Source organism: Brachyhypopomus gauderio, chromosome 18, assembly GCF_052324685.1.
Source record: "Brachyhypopomus gauderio isolate BG-103 chromosome 18, BGAUD_0.2, whole genome shotgun sequence".
Classification (NCBI taxonomy): Eukaryota; Metazoa; Chordata; class Actinopteri; order Gymnotiformes; family Hypopomidae; genus Brachyhypopomus; species Brachyhypopomus gauderio.
Window position 1 is genome coordinate 4,696,614 of NC_135228.1, and position 14,486 is coordinate 4,711,099.

Sequence of the window (14,486 nt, forward strand, 5' to 3'; positions counted from 1 at the left end):
TGAAAACACACATTTATTATCCTGCCTTGGAAACAGAACGTGTAATACGTTAATGATCCTGAAACAAATGATTGTATGCTGAATTATTCAAGATGTTGTTAATCTCCTAATATGGTAGTAAACCACAGTGAAATATGTCACTTGTACTGGTTTGCAGTCCCATGTTTTTAATAAAATATATGCTAGTAAAATAATATCCATGCTCTGGACTCTGTGCTTACAGACACAGCAAAATGTCTTGCCACAGCTCTCATTGATGTGCCATCCTGGATGAGCAACTTCTATGGGTTGTAGACACCACCTCATGCTGCCTCTATGGTGAGAGAACTGACAAAATGCAAAAGTGACCAAAACATCAGCCAGAAAGAATGAGAACAGAGAAAAGGTATGTGGTCACCACCTGCAGAACCTCCTTTATAAGGGGGGTCTTGTTAATTGGCTCTCATTTCTACCTGTTGTCTGTTCCATTTGCACAACAGCAGGTGAAATTGATTCAGTGTTGCTTCCTAACTGAACAGGGGTGAGTTTCCCGAAACGTTCTTAGCGCTAAGTACTTCTTAACCTCATACGTTTCATACGAGGTTACGAAGTACTTAGCGCTACGAACGTTTCGGGAAACCCACCCCAGGTTGGTTTCACAGAAGTGTGGTTTACTTGGAATTACAGTACATTGTGTTGTTTAAGTGTTCCCTTTGTTTTTTATGTCTGTTAAAGTTTTTGTAAACGTCCTTTAAACATAGATCAAAACCATCAGGGTTCATAGACAGGATTATAAATTTGTTCAGCCCTCAGAGTTTCGTAGCCAGAGAACAGAGAGAACAGATTCATAACACACAGGTGTCAGGAAAAAGATACTCAAATTTAATGATAATACATGTAGTTAAATTGTTAAGTACAGAATAAAGAAGATGTGTCAACACAATTGGGTAAGAATAATAATACATGTGTATGATTGGTGTTCTCCTTATCAGAAGACAAGGTACAGTAGACTGGATCTAGGGGTTGTGAAAAAATACAGAGAGACAGGGAGACAAGGAGAGAAAAAGAGACAGACAGACAGGGGGAGAAGGAGAGATATGTTATGATTGAGGGTCACAGACAGTAAATCACAAATTCCCTTACAATTTCCACAGTCAATATTTGCTGCAGTTACAAAGTGTCCAACTTTTCTGCATTGTAGTAAAACTGGGGTTTGCAGTTCTTTAAGGAGGACGCGGGCACTCGATCTGAGACAGCCAATGTCTGTGTGAGTGCATGTATGATTTAGTAGAGAGAAAGAGAGAGAGAGAGAGAGAGAGAGAGAGAGAGAGAGAGAGAGAGAGAGAGAGAAAGAGACGATAAGCTCTAAGGATTGTTAACAATGGTTCTGTTCTGTTTTCTTTACTCTTTCTTTAGTTACGTTTGACTCTGTTTGAAACTGAATAGAATCTGTTAAACTTTTGCTGCTCTGGTGAGACTCGCTGTGTAAAAATAATATGTTAATATACACTACAGCAGTTAGTTTCAGTTGTGTTACACTAGTGCCGTTAACTTCAGTTAGCAGTTAGCTTTAGCCCCAGATTTAAGGAGTAAAACACCCACTCTGGTTCATGTGTACGGCGTTGTTCAGTATGAATCATTCGGTCTTTTCACTTATTCGGCCGACCACTGAAAATGTAAAACATTTTTCAGCTGAATTTTTTTTCCGTTGAGAATATTCGGTGCATCCAGTTTCCATGGTTTCAGAGCTGTACCTTTTACCTTTTCCTATGTTCACTGTTTACCAGATATTATGTAATGAATATTCCATTAACCGCTGACTAATGCCACAGCTACACCTGATGGACACATGGGATAAATGCTTGTTAAAGGGAAGCAAGATATGTGTACAGATAGTGCTGCACATTCCTTCGAGGACTCGTCTCCTACATCCTGCACCACGCCGTGCCTACTAAGGAGATCCCTTCTCTGCTCTTAGTATTTAGCTTTTATGAGCTTTGCTATTTCTGTTTTGCTTCGTGCTCGTTTCTGTTTTTCATTGTCATGGATAATAAAGCTCCTGACATGCAACCAGTGCCTCCGGCCGCCTCTATACCCCCGTCACAGATAGTAAGATATTTAGTAAGATATGTGTTTAGTACAGCCAAATGCTGTGTGTTTTGAGTCTTTAGATCTGTACCTTTTCACTGGATAAATAATAATAATAATAATAGAATTTTATTTAAGACGCCTTTCAAGCCACCCAAGGCACTTACAGAATAAAAATAAGAGACAAACGGAAGATCAATTTAAAAACAATAAAAAAATAACAATTGATAAAACAGTTAACATCAATAGAATAAAAGAAACAATGTAAACCTTCTAAAAAGTACATTCAAAAAGGTGCATTTTTAAGAGCTTCTTAAAAACAGACAATGATGTACAGGAGTGGAGAGATAAATGGAGAGAGTTCCACAACTTGGGGCCCACAACACTAAAGGCTCGATCCCCGTATTTACGGAGTTTTGCGTGCGGCACAACCAACCAGTGGGCATCAGCAGACCAGAGTGCACGTGACGGAGGGGGACACGATGTCAGAAAGATAAGATGGTGCCAACCCATGAATGGATTTAAAAACCAACAATACAATCTTGAATTTAATCCGGTCAAGGACAGGAAGCCAGTGCAGATCTTTTAAGATCGGGGTGATGTGATCCTACTTCCTGGAGCAGGTGAGAACTCTTGCTGCAGAGTTTTGGACATATTGCATATTTAACATATTAAGTTAAATGAATGTTGGCCATTGACCTTTTGTAATATATTGTTACAGATTGTAATTGTTGGTGTGTTAATGTTGTCTAAATAAAATGTTCATGTACAGTATACTTTGTCGTTGTCTGGTACACTGTAGTCTGTGTGTTATATGATAATATATTTATTTTGGGATTAGCAGTGATATTGAGCTGGTGATGGATGGGGTATATCCCAGATTCTAGACTACTTTGCCTGGTGGGGTAGTAGAACATAAACACAAGGTTTTACAACACTCTCACTTTGTTTTAGACAACAACGTGGACAACAGGGCTGAGCACAAATCGCATAAGTCTTAACATCTAGAATGTCTGAAACTCTTCACCTGAGGTAAAACCAATTTCTACTCCCACTTGTCAGTGATGAGAAAATCCCAAAGTCTCCCCGGCCAATTTTACCTGTTGGTGTGGACAAACAAGTTGCCACTATCCAAGCATCTTATAAAATAGATACCCAGTCAAGAGATTAAACAGAATTTTACTCACTTCTAACTGATGATTCTCAAACCCCAAAACTGTAAATGTGCTGTGGCCTCTTGCCCAGTCCCAGAGCAACAGGAAGCCCTCTCTATTTGACCAAGTTTATAGGCATAATCATAATGAAAGTGGTCAATTTTCTAAAGCTTCTAACAAGTTGGAATTATGTTTGGAATGTTCGAATATATCGCCCAGTGCAAACCAAACCATGTACCATTACCCATGCCTTAACAAGCAGCTATCAAAGTAATAAACTAAGCTGTTTCCTTGCCAAACGTTCTCAAGTGCGCCTCTTCATTCCATCTCACACAGATGCAATATGGAGTCATAAGTGAATCCAAAACCCACATAAAGGGGCTCAGTGAACGTGGATTGGAATGTGTACAAGTGGGTCAGTGTGTGAGTGTCAGCCGAGATGTTGTAGAAGGACAGAAGACCGGCTGGCCAGTTCAGAAACACACCTACTCTGTTGGAATGCGAAGAGGGAGCAGGTATTTCAATGCTCTTATCATCATGGCAGGCCAAGTAACTGTTATTGTAGCAGCTTATTCTCCAAGACTCTGTGTTGTATCCAAACCTACATTTGCGACTCCTTCCTTTTTTGTCAATCCCTTTATATGTTGCTGCTATATCAGAGTCTCCACTCCATTCAATCTCCCAGTAAGAGCGTCCTGAAATGCCCTCTTTACTCAGCACCTGAAACCTGCAGTCAAATCTGTCAGGATGGTCAGGATGTAATTGGTGCTCTCTCAGACATGTTGCCTTTCTGTTCCCGTCAGAAAGAGCGAGACATGTGTGTGCTGTGTTTGGGTCCAGTGTGAGATTACACGCATCTGCATAAAATAAAAGAGATTTTTAGTTGAAATAATCAATATGAGAGAGAGAGAGAGAGAGAGAGAGAGAGAGAGAGAGAGAGAGAGAGAGAGAGAGAGAGAGAGAATCTTACATTTCTTTAAACCTGGCTGAATCCAGAATTCTCCACAATGATCCATTCTAAAAGACACACACACACACACACACACACACACACACCACATATAGACCGTACTGTGTAAAATAGTTTTTTGCTATATTAATAACCTACTTGCAAGGTCGCCAACAAGCTTTTTTGTGAGGGAGAAAATACAAGCTTGTTTTTCTATACACTACACTTCCTGGTTTAAAAAAAGTAAATTGCTTGCACTCAGAATATGTTTTACATGAATCACATCATTATTTTTTCATTACTATTAATAATTAACATTTTAATATCAAATAAATGCCTAAATGTTGCATAAGCACTTAAATCACCTTCTTCCCATGGCTTTACCTTGGCAGTGGTATTATTAATATTGACCTATCTATTGTCACACAAAGATACACAGTATTTATGACAGAGACTACAAAGCACTTCTGTAAGTTACTTTGGAGAATGTCTACCAAATGCTGTAGAGATGTTTTTCACATGTTATGTTTCAGATTCAAAATGATTTTAGTGTTGATATTCATATGTTTGCTGCTTTCCTGTTTTGCTGCTCATCTTTTTACCTTCATCTTTAAAGTTTAATGAACAATGCACAAAATCTACATTCTCTTGTTAAGAATGTTTTGCAGTTGACACAGGTCATCTGTTGAATGTACGGTGACAACCATGGATGACTTCATTTATTACTGACTGTTAATATACATTTTGGCCAACTACTGTTATCCAAGTCCTTGAAAAATGACCTGTACATGTGGAGTTCGTACTCGCATAAAAAGACAGACATCACATAAGGAGTCGGTGGTGGTTTATTCGGTTGCGTTCCAAACACCTTCAGCTATACAACCAAAGAAGAGTGACGTTAAACTCGCATGTCCCGCGCCAAAGTCTCTCTGCTCCTTTACGCATGCGCACTTCAATTACATCATCTCAAAACATTACATCACTCCTTTTTTTTTCTTTTAACAAAAACATAATTCTTCTATAATAAACTTTGGTTAATTTGAACCAATTAACTTTACAGCATTTCTGTACTACACAAAATATCTGTCATAATAGCAACAAAAATCATCTTTCATACTGGGTGTAAACCATGCCGTTTTCTTCTTTTGTTTTTTTCTTCTTATAACAAAACATGCTATACTTGTCATAAAACCAACACTACTATTGGTATCACTGAACAATGAACAAAACTATTGAGACATTTTTTTACTTTCACGTATATAGTCTTTTTATCCCTTTGAACCCGATTCATCATAATCAGTTAAGTACGCAGGACGCTTTCTGTCTTGCCTATGAGGATACCTTGGTGCTGGAATTGAGATGTTTTCATCATCACTTTCAGAATCAGATGAGGAGTGTCTGGCTTGAGTGTTGATCTTCTTGAAGAAGGAGGAGTTTCTTGTGATAGAATGTCCATTCTTTTGAGCAGTGACCATAGAACCATTGATGTGAGTTACAGTGTGGGGATCACTGTTGTAGGGTGTCGTCAGCTTACTGTGCTTCGGTTGTCGGTGCAGTACTGTGTCACCAAGTTTGAGTGTGCTGGGCTTGGCGTGATGGCGAATGTCTGCATTAAATTTCATTCTTGCTTTCGCCGTCTGGTCTCGCTCTCTGATCACATGGTCATGGTTGTTTACCACTGCAGTAGAGATGGTTGGAATTTTTATGTGGATCTTGCGTTGGAATATAAGCTCTGCTGGAGATGCTTCTGTAGTGCTGTGAGGAGTAGAGCGGTAATCACGAAGGAATGTGTTGAGTGTCTGCTTCCATGGAAGACCTTGGCTGTTCGATACTCGGATTGCTTTTCCCAGAGTGCGCATGAATCTTTCTGCTGTTGCATTTGCTTGTGGCCATAAAGGTGTTATTTTCTTGTGTTGACAGCCCATGTATGTTAAAAATTTGGAAAACTGATCACTGTTAAATGGAGGTCCATTGTCTGTCTTGAGTACTCTGGGGATCCCGAACATTGAAAATATCTTGTCTAGGACAGGTATTACAGTATTAGCTGAAGTTGATCTGACAGCCTCGACTACTGGATAACGTGTGTAATCATCCATAATAACTAGTAAATATTCGCTAGTTGGAAGTGGGCCATAGAAATCAGCACTTACTGTGTGCCAAGGGGACTCAGGTAATTCTGACATTCGTAGGGGTTCCATCTGTGTCACTGGAGTGTTGGCTTGGCATGCTAAGCAGTTCTTGACCATGAGCTCTGCTTTCTGGTCGATGTTGGGAAACCATACTTTTGACCTGAGCAACGTCTTTGTCTTCACAATACCCTGATGTCCTTCATGTGCTAACTGTAGCACTCTGTCCTCCAGTGCTGACGGAATGACGATTCTGGTACCACGAAGCAAAATGTCACTTGTGTGCGTTATGGTCAGTTCGTTACAAATTTGTTTGTACTTTTGTAGCGTTGTGGCATCCTGTGAGTCACTGTCGATCATGTTCCATGTGTTGTGTCTTACATGTGCGCTCACCTTTTGCAGGACTCGGTCTTTGATGGTTTCCTTTTTGATTTCATCTAGTGTCATTGCTTTAGGTGTGTTATGTTGCACCAGAAAATTGACATACTCTTCAGCCACTTTTGTTGCTCTTGTGTGTTTCCCAGTCTGTACTTGGATTGGGTGTCTGGACATGTAGTCGGCTGGGTTCTCCGCTCCTTTTCTATATACCACTCTGAGGTCGTACGGCTGAAGTCTTAAACCCCAGCGTTCAATCCTTGCGGGTGGTTTTGAACGAGGGTTGTTCCATATCACTTCTAGTGCTTTGTGGTCCGTAACTAGAGCGAATGAGTGTCCGTACAGGTAAAGATGAAAATGTTCGCAGCTCCACACTATAGCTAGGGCTTCTCGTTCTGTCTGTGAGTAGCGCCTCTCTACATCACTAAGAGCGCGGCTGGCATATGCTATAGTGTGTCTCACCTCATCTCTTCCAATTTGATAAAGAATGGCGCCTAGGCCAACAGGGCTTGCGTCCACTACAAGTTCTGTCCGTTTGTCTGGATCAAAGTATGACATTACAGTTTTGCTGGTCAAACTGTCCTTTAGTGTTTGCAGTGCTTGTGCTTGCTCTGTACCCCAATGCCATGATGTGCCCTTTTTAGTCAGTTCTCGCAGGGGTGCAGAGATGGATGCAAAATCCTTGATAAACCGTGAGCAGTAGGTTGCCATACCAAGTAGGCTCCTTACCTCGGTGGGGTTGTCTGGGGCGCTTGCTTCCTTGATAGCAGCTACCTTTTTCGGGTCTGCAGATATGCCACCAGCTTGAAAAATGAATCCAAAGAATTCCAGTGTGGATTTGTTAAACTCACACTTATCTCTATTAAGAGTAAGGCCTTTGTCTTTGAGTCTGTGGAACACTGCAGTAAGGCTCTTGTCGTGTTCTGGTTGTGTTTTTCCATACACTATGATATCGTCACTGAGATTCTTTACACCCTCAATCCCTTGCAGAGCTTGGCAGATAGCATTTTGAAATACCTCTGCTGCAGATGATATTCCAAAGTTCAGACGTTTGTATCTCCTCAGGCCTTTATGGGTGCAGAAGGTTGTGATGTATCTGCTGTCAGGGTGAAGCTCTAGTTGGTGATATCCAGCTCTTAAGTCGAGCTTGGAGAAGACTGTTGCTCCGTTTAGCTCGTGGATAACATCGTCCATAGTGGGAGTGAGATGACGCTCACGTTGGATGGCAGTATTAGCTTGTCTCATGTCAACACAGATTCTGACCTCGTCTGGGTTTTTAGGTTTAGGTGGAGTTACAATTGGGGAGACCCATGGTGTAGGGCCATTAACTGTTTCGATTATGTCATTTTCCTCTAGCTTCTGCAGCTCGTTCTCTACTTTTTGGCGGATATGAAACGGAACACGGCGATGTGGCTGACAAGTTGGATGAACACTGGTGTCTATGTGGAGCTTAACTTGAAAGTCTTTTAATTTGCCTATGCCGTGAAAGAGTTCAGGGTGGCTGTCTAGAAGTTGATCTGCCACTGTGGGACGTGGTGGAACAGACACACTGTTTACAACTTTGATGAGACCGAACTGCGTTGCTGTGTTATAACCAAGCAGGGAACAGCCTTTGCCTTTTTTCACATAGAACTTGCACTCAGTGTTTTTATTGTTTGCTTCTGCCTTGCACATGAACATACCAGCTAACGGTAATGGGGTGGTACATCCATAAGGAAAAATTTCTGTGTCAGCTGGAGCTAACTGTGGCTGTGGTGACATCATTTCCAAAACAGACTCACTGATGACATTTACTGTGGCACCTGAATCTAGTATCACAGCAATATCTACACCCCCAAGCTTAATACTTGACGTTGGTGTTTGTCTATTGGCTGTTGTAGTTGTCACAAATACATAATCATCACTACTGCTAGACGAACAATTCTTATCGTCGTGCGCTGAACTAGTGATTGTAAACACTTTCTTGTGCTGTTTATTGTACACTTTGGGCTTTGCATCGTAGCTTTTTGCATGTTTCTTTTGTTTCGACCTACATTGCCTGGCGAAGTGATTGAGCTTACCACAAGCTTTGCAGTCCTTTCCTCGTGCAGGGCAATCCCCTTCATGTGGAAACTTTCCTCCACAATTTCTGCACTGGTTGTTTGATTTGTTATCGTTTGTGACTTGGTACCTTTTGTTTAGTTGTCTTCTCTGTTGTATTGCATTCACTGATGCGACTGCTCCTTGTTCCATGCCAGTTGCTTGCTGCTCAGACAGTTCCATTGATCTCCCATAACTGAGAAGATCGTCTAAGCTCATGTCGGGCTCTCTCAGCGCTCGTCTGCGAAGCCTGGATGATGTGCAACTTTGAATTAACTGTCCTTTAATCTCTAGGTCCACATCCGTGAATCCACAATGTTTAGCAAGCATACGGAGCCGTGTGCAATATGTGTCTAAACTTTCCCCGGACTCTTGCACTGCCTTTCTGAAGGTGTACACTTCATACAGAACGTTTTTCTTCGGTGAAAAGTACGTTTCAAGCTTTGTTTTCACGTCTGCATATTTGTCCGTGCTTGCTGCTAGCGTGTCATATATGTCATATACACGTTCACCAGCCATATGCAGTAATAGTGCTTTCAAACGTCCATCTCCTGCGATATTAACAGCGGCTGTGTAATTCTCAAACCTCTGTATCCATTTCGTCCAGCGTGGTCCTACTGAACAAGGGTCAGTTTCTGTGTCAAAAACCGGGAGAGCAGGCGTAGTTTGAAGCGACATGGTTCACCGTGACTCCTGTATTTAGCGGTAGCTTAGCGCAGTTAGCAGTAAGTAGCCTCACACATTCGTCGGCACGGAGCTCTAATGTCGTGCGCGTACACTTTCACTTTTCCGTTTCTTTTTTTTTGATCCTCGTCGCCAATGTGGAGTTCGTACTCGCATAAAAAGACAGACATCACATAAGGAGTCGGTGGTGGTTTATTCGGTTGCGTTCCAAACACCTTCAGCTATACAACCAAAGAAGAGTGACGTTAAACTCGCATGTCCCGCGCCAAAGTCTCTCTGCTCTTCTACGCATGCGCACTTCAATTACATCATCTCAAAACATTACAGTACAGAGTTTCACAATTACGTCCCGGCTCAGAGTTTGTGTGAGTTATATTAAGCTGGCTAGAAATATATGAGTGGTGAATATACTACACTGAAAAAAATATGCAAAAATTAATTATTAAAAAAATTATATGCAAAAATATGATTAGTGTCATGACAGGCAGTTAAGCGTTACTTTACAAACTGTCTACGTCTTGCAAGCGAGTTAGATAGCTAATGCTAGCTAGCTAAACCGGGGTATTTTCAAAAACGCTAGCTAGCGTGCATCTAGCTAGCTAAAGAAAATGGAAAAAAAGATTAAGTGTGTTTTTTTAACCTTATGTGTTGTGTGTTTATATATGTGACTGCGCTTTTTGACTCAGTTTAACAGAATATTTGGGGTGATGCTTGTGATTGGAAGATAACGGTAAGGTTTGGGGGGGCTAGTTATTTGCGGTTTTCTGATTGGTCAGAGCTGTCTGGAGTGGGAGCAAGAAAGTAAACACAGGGAGAAGATCCGGTTTTCCCAAACTATTGCACATTTCTTGTACAGTTTAGCACGGAGCAGCGGCGGAGACAGCATTTGTTCATAGCTGTAATAATAATCTGGGCAATATACCAAACTAAAGTACACCTGCAGAATGCCCAGTTCACTTCGAGGGCACGTCTTGAAATGCTGTCCTGCTCCAGGATTTGTGAAAAAACGTGCTGCCTTACACAGTCAATCGTCCAGAACTGTGCAGATTAAGAACCAGTGGGGGACACGGAACTCCACAGTATATACAGGCAAGCATACGCTAATATGCAAAATGTTTAGGACCTGAGGCCATGTATATGAGCATAGACTCTTTTCACAATCCACTGGCTAACGATGATTAGAGAAGAGGGGCCCATCCCAGCTTCAGAGAGAGAGAGAGACCAATCCAACTTTCTAATAAATGTTTTCTCTTTCATCAGGTTGCTCAGAAGGAGGAAGCTGAAACAGATCTAAAGAGGTTATAGAAATATTGCAAAAGCTTAAAAGAACAAGCATTGAAAAGGCCGTAATTAATTTTATTTAGTGTATTTTGTTTCTGTGTTTGATATTTAGTAGATTGTGTTGGTGGCAATCTTTACTAGCTTTAAAATTAATTTTTTTATCATAATGATATTTTACTTATTTGATTATTTTTTTATTATTATTATTTATTTATTTATTTTTTGTGTTTTTATATCTTTTGGTACAGAAAAGTTGGTAAACGTGAAGACATCTGAATAAATATTATGGTCTTTTGTTGCTGTCACGGTCACAGCTCCGGACCCTTCCCTGTGGGCGTGCCGCTACGTTGTCTGCGTGTCGTTATGTCCATGTTTGTACTTCCGTGGGTGTGGGTTGTTTGTGAGCGTGTTCGTAGTCTCACCTGTGCCTTGTCTCGAGATCACGAGGGTTTGTGTTAATCACCTATTTAATGTGCGTTCGTGCAGTGTCTTGTGCTCGTCTTTGTCTAAAGTTCATGCCAGCGTGAGTGTGTATGTGCGTGCTTGCGCCAGAAGTGCTGGACTTGTTCGTTGTCTGTTTGATTAAAGTGTTTTCTGTCACCACTATTGCGCTCGTCGTGCCTCCTCCTTCGTGCGTAACAGTTGCGAGTAAACCAAATCAAACATTGTTTTAGATTTATCCAAAGTGAAAAATCTATCCACATCAAATGTAGCTTTTGTTTGTGAATATGTTGCCCTGCATTTAGTAAGTTTTGTGATTAAAGAAAATACATTGATTAAGCAAGAAATTATAGTTTGTACTGACTCAGGAAATTAACTTGAGAAAAAAAATAAAAATTGCATGTAACAAAATTTAAAAGTAAAAACTATACTTGAATGTAATAGTAAATATAATTTTTCCTAAAAAAATAACTTGAAACAAAGTTAATAAATGAGTATGTGGTCTTTATAATAAGTAATCTCTTTACTTTGATTGAAAGGCACGACGAGCGTAGCACAGTGCAACACACAAAGCTTAATAAACAAAACACGTGGAGTCCAAAACAAAAACGCAAGCACACAAACACAGGATCACTCACGCTGGCCTGGACTCAAGACAAAGATGAGCACAAGACACTGCGCGAACGCACATTATATAGGTGGTTAACACATACCCTCGTGATCTCGAGACAAGGCACAGGTGCGACTACGAACATGCTCACAAACGACCCACACCCACGGAAGTACAAACATGGACATAACTGCACGCAGACGACATAGCGACACGCCCACAGGGAAGGGTCCGGAGCTGTGACCGTGACACCAAAGTATAATTTTTTTCAGTGATATAGCCCCATGTACCTGGGCTATACAGTTTGATTCACAAAGATTCTGAGTGTAACATCAGTGTAGATAGCATAAGGTTTATAGAAGAGGGAATAGGACCAAAAATACAATCCAGAAACCAGGAGACGAGAGAACAGAAAGTTGACGGTGCAAAGAAAAAAAAGTGCTAAGAAATGCTCAATAAGAAGGCACTGCACAAACAATACTTCACAAAGAGTGATGGAAGGATAGGGGCTAAATAGGGAGGAGGAGGTTTGGAGAGTAGGACTTTAAGAGGAGATTAAGAGGCGGGTCTGACCAACATTGGTGTGGCTGGTTAGGTAATGATTGAATGTCAGGGATTTAGCTGAAAGAAGATATGACACTAAGTTCTGATATTATACATATTATAACAATATAACAATATTATAATATTATATATTATAATACATATTATACATATTATCTGATATTATACATATTATTATATGCCCTATATACCTTATGGACTCCAGTTTGCTGTGTGGATCATCTACTTGAGCAGCTAGCAGTTCACCTAGAGCTCCTGGGTAATTATAGCTCAGATCCAGTACTCTTAAACTTGAGTGGTTTGAACTCAAGGCAGAAATAAGACTAGAACAGCCATCTTCTGTGAGTGAACAGCCACTCAGTCTAAAGAGAGGATGAAAATCAGAGCAGGAAAATTATGAAATTATTTTGAATTTAAATAATAAATAATTCATGGAATTAAATACAATCATAATTATTCATGCAGTTTTAAAATTATTTATACATATATACTCTGTCTGAGATAATTTATCTTTAAAAACTGTTCAAAGGAGGCTCACCTGAGTATTTCTAGATTGCAGTGCGAGTTCTTCAATCCACAAGAGAGCAGTTGTATTCCTGAGTCATGCAAGTCATTGTTACAGAGCTCAAGCTCTTTAAGCGATGAGCTGGGTGATTGTAGACACAAAGATAAAATTTCCCCTGATTTTTCAGTGAGGTTACAGACAGCTAGTCTGGAAGAATGGGGGACAATTTGAAGAGACGTCATTCTCCAATGCATCAGTTAAGGCAAATCCACTACATTATCAACTATTTCATGTTTCCCCCAAGCTTCCCCTCAGAGTACAGATAAATGCCTTTCTACCAGTGGCGGATGCTGGTCTTTCAAGGAGGGGAAGCTCAATTTCGGCTTGAGTGATAGAAATCAGTCTCGAAACACAAGCAGCTACAACAGAAACCACCAGAAATCGAAGCTCGATTTGTAACTAGTCATTTTTAATGAAGAAAATGTCGCTAAGAGTGTGATCACGTCCAATTAGGAAAATCTCCAATTCAACTCAGAACAGAATGAAAATTTTAAAAATTTAAAATTAAATGCTCCCGCGGAGGTTTACACCAAAAGATCGCTGATTCGCTCATTTCGCTGTCAATCAAAAATGGATTCAGCCTCAGACAGATCATCCAATCATCATGCAGAAGCTGAGCGTCCGGGCCAGCCGAGGCCCGCCCACTGCCCCAGAGACCCCCAGAGACGCTGAGCGTCCGATGGGCGGGACAAAGCCCAGCATTTATCCAATGGCTCGTCTCGTTTCGCTGCACTCTTTGCTTCGCTATTGAACTCTGTAGACGCCCGTTTAAAGCACTGTGAAGCTGCGGGACTGAGTGAGAGGAAAGCCGTGTCGTTACCAGTGATAAGAAGCTGATTCTGAACAAAAGTTGAGCGCGTTGTACCGCATATTTAGTCAATGACATGTACACACAACAGTATAGGTTTGATCACTTATTTTTTGACATTTTAGGGGAAGCCGAGCTTCCCTTGCAGTCTTAGAGCAATCGCCGCTGCTTTCTACCTTTACTTATGTTGAACCTTCTGTTCTTGGACCCCTTTTATTCATTCTTTACATTTCCCCCTTAGGCATTATCATATGGAAACATGGCCTTAATTTCCACTGCTATTCTGATGACATTCAGATCTACATCAGTACTGCTTCCCCTTCTGCTTCCGCCCAGACACTGAGTGCTTGCATCTCTGATCTTAAAACTACCTCAAACTCAATGCCTCAAAGGTCTTATTGGTCAGTTCAAAATGACTACTTCCTGATATCTCTAACATCAATGTCAATGTCGATGGTGCTTCCATTAAACCTTCTCATACTATCAAGAACCTTGGTTGCCTATTCGACTCAACACTTCGTTTTGAAGCTCATATAAGTTTTGTAACTAAAACAGTGTTCCACAACCTGTGCAACATTGCTTGTCTTCGTCCTCAGTGATGACGATGCCAAAATGCTCGTTCACGCCTTCATCTGTTCACGTCTCGATTACTGTAATTCCCTCTTCTTCGATCTTCCAGCTAAATTTTTAAACCGCCTTCAGTACATCCAGAACTCTGCAGCTCGAGTCCTCACATCTACTAAGTGCTCTGCACACATCACACCCGTCCTTCAGCAGTTACAC

The 14,486-nt window shown here is 40.9% G+C and overlaps 1 protein-coding gene across 1 annotated transcript in view; it reads right to left on the reverse strand.

Annotated features, from left to right (window-relative positions):
* Positions 1–2,177: 2,177 nt before the first annotated feature.
* LOC143482365 (uncharacterized) overlaps positions 2,178–14,486 on the reverse strand; it is a 49,880-nt gene continuing 37,571 nt past the window's right edge. The window contains exons 16-19 of the mRNA XM_076980710.1: positions 12,869–13,042; positions 12,522–12,692; positions 4,192–4,238; positions 2,178–4,078 (exon numbers count right to left, since the gene is read on the reverse strand). Of these exons, the coding sequence (XP_076836825.1) occupies positions 3,540–4,078; positions 4,192–4,238; positions 12,522–12,692; positions 12,869–13,042 (931 nt within the window). The 3' untranslated portion in view covers positions 2,178–3,539. The remainder of the gene's footprint in view (positions 4,079–4,191; positions 4,239–12,521; positions 12,693–12,868; positions 13,043–14,486) is intronic.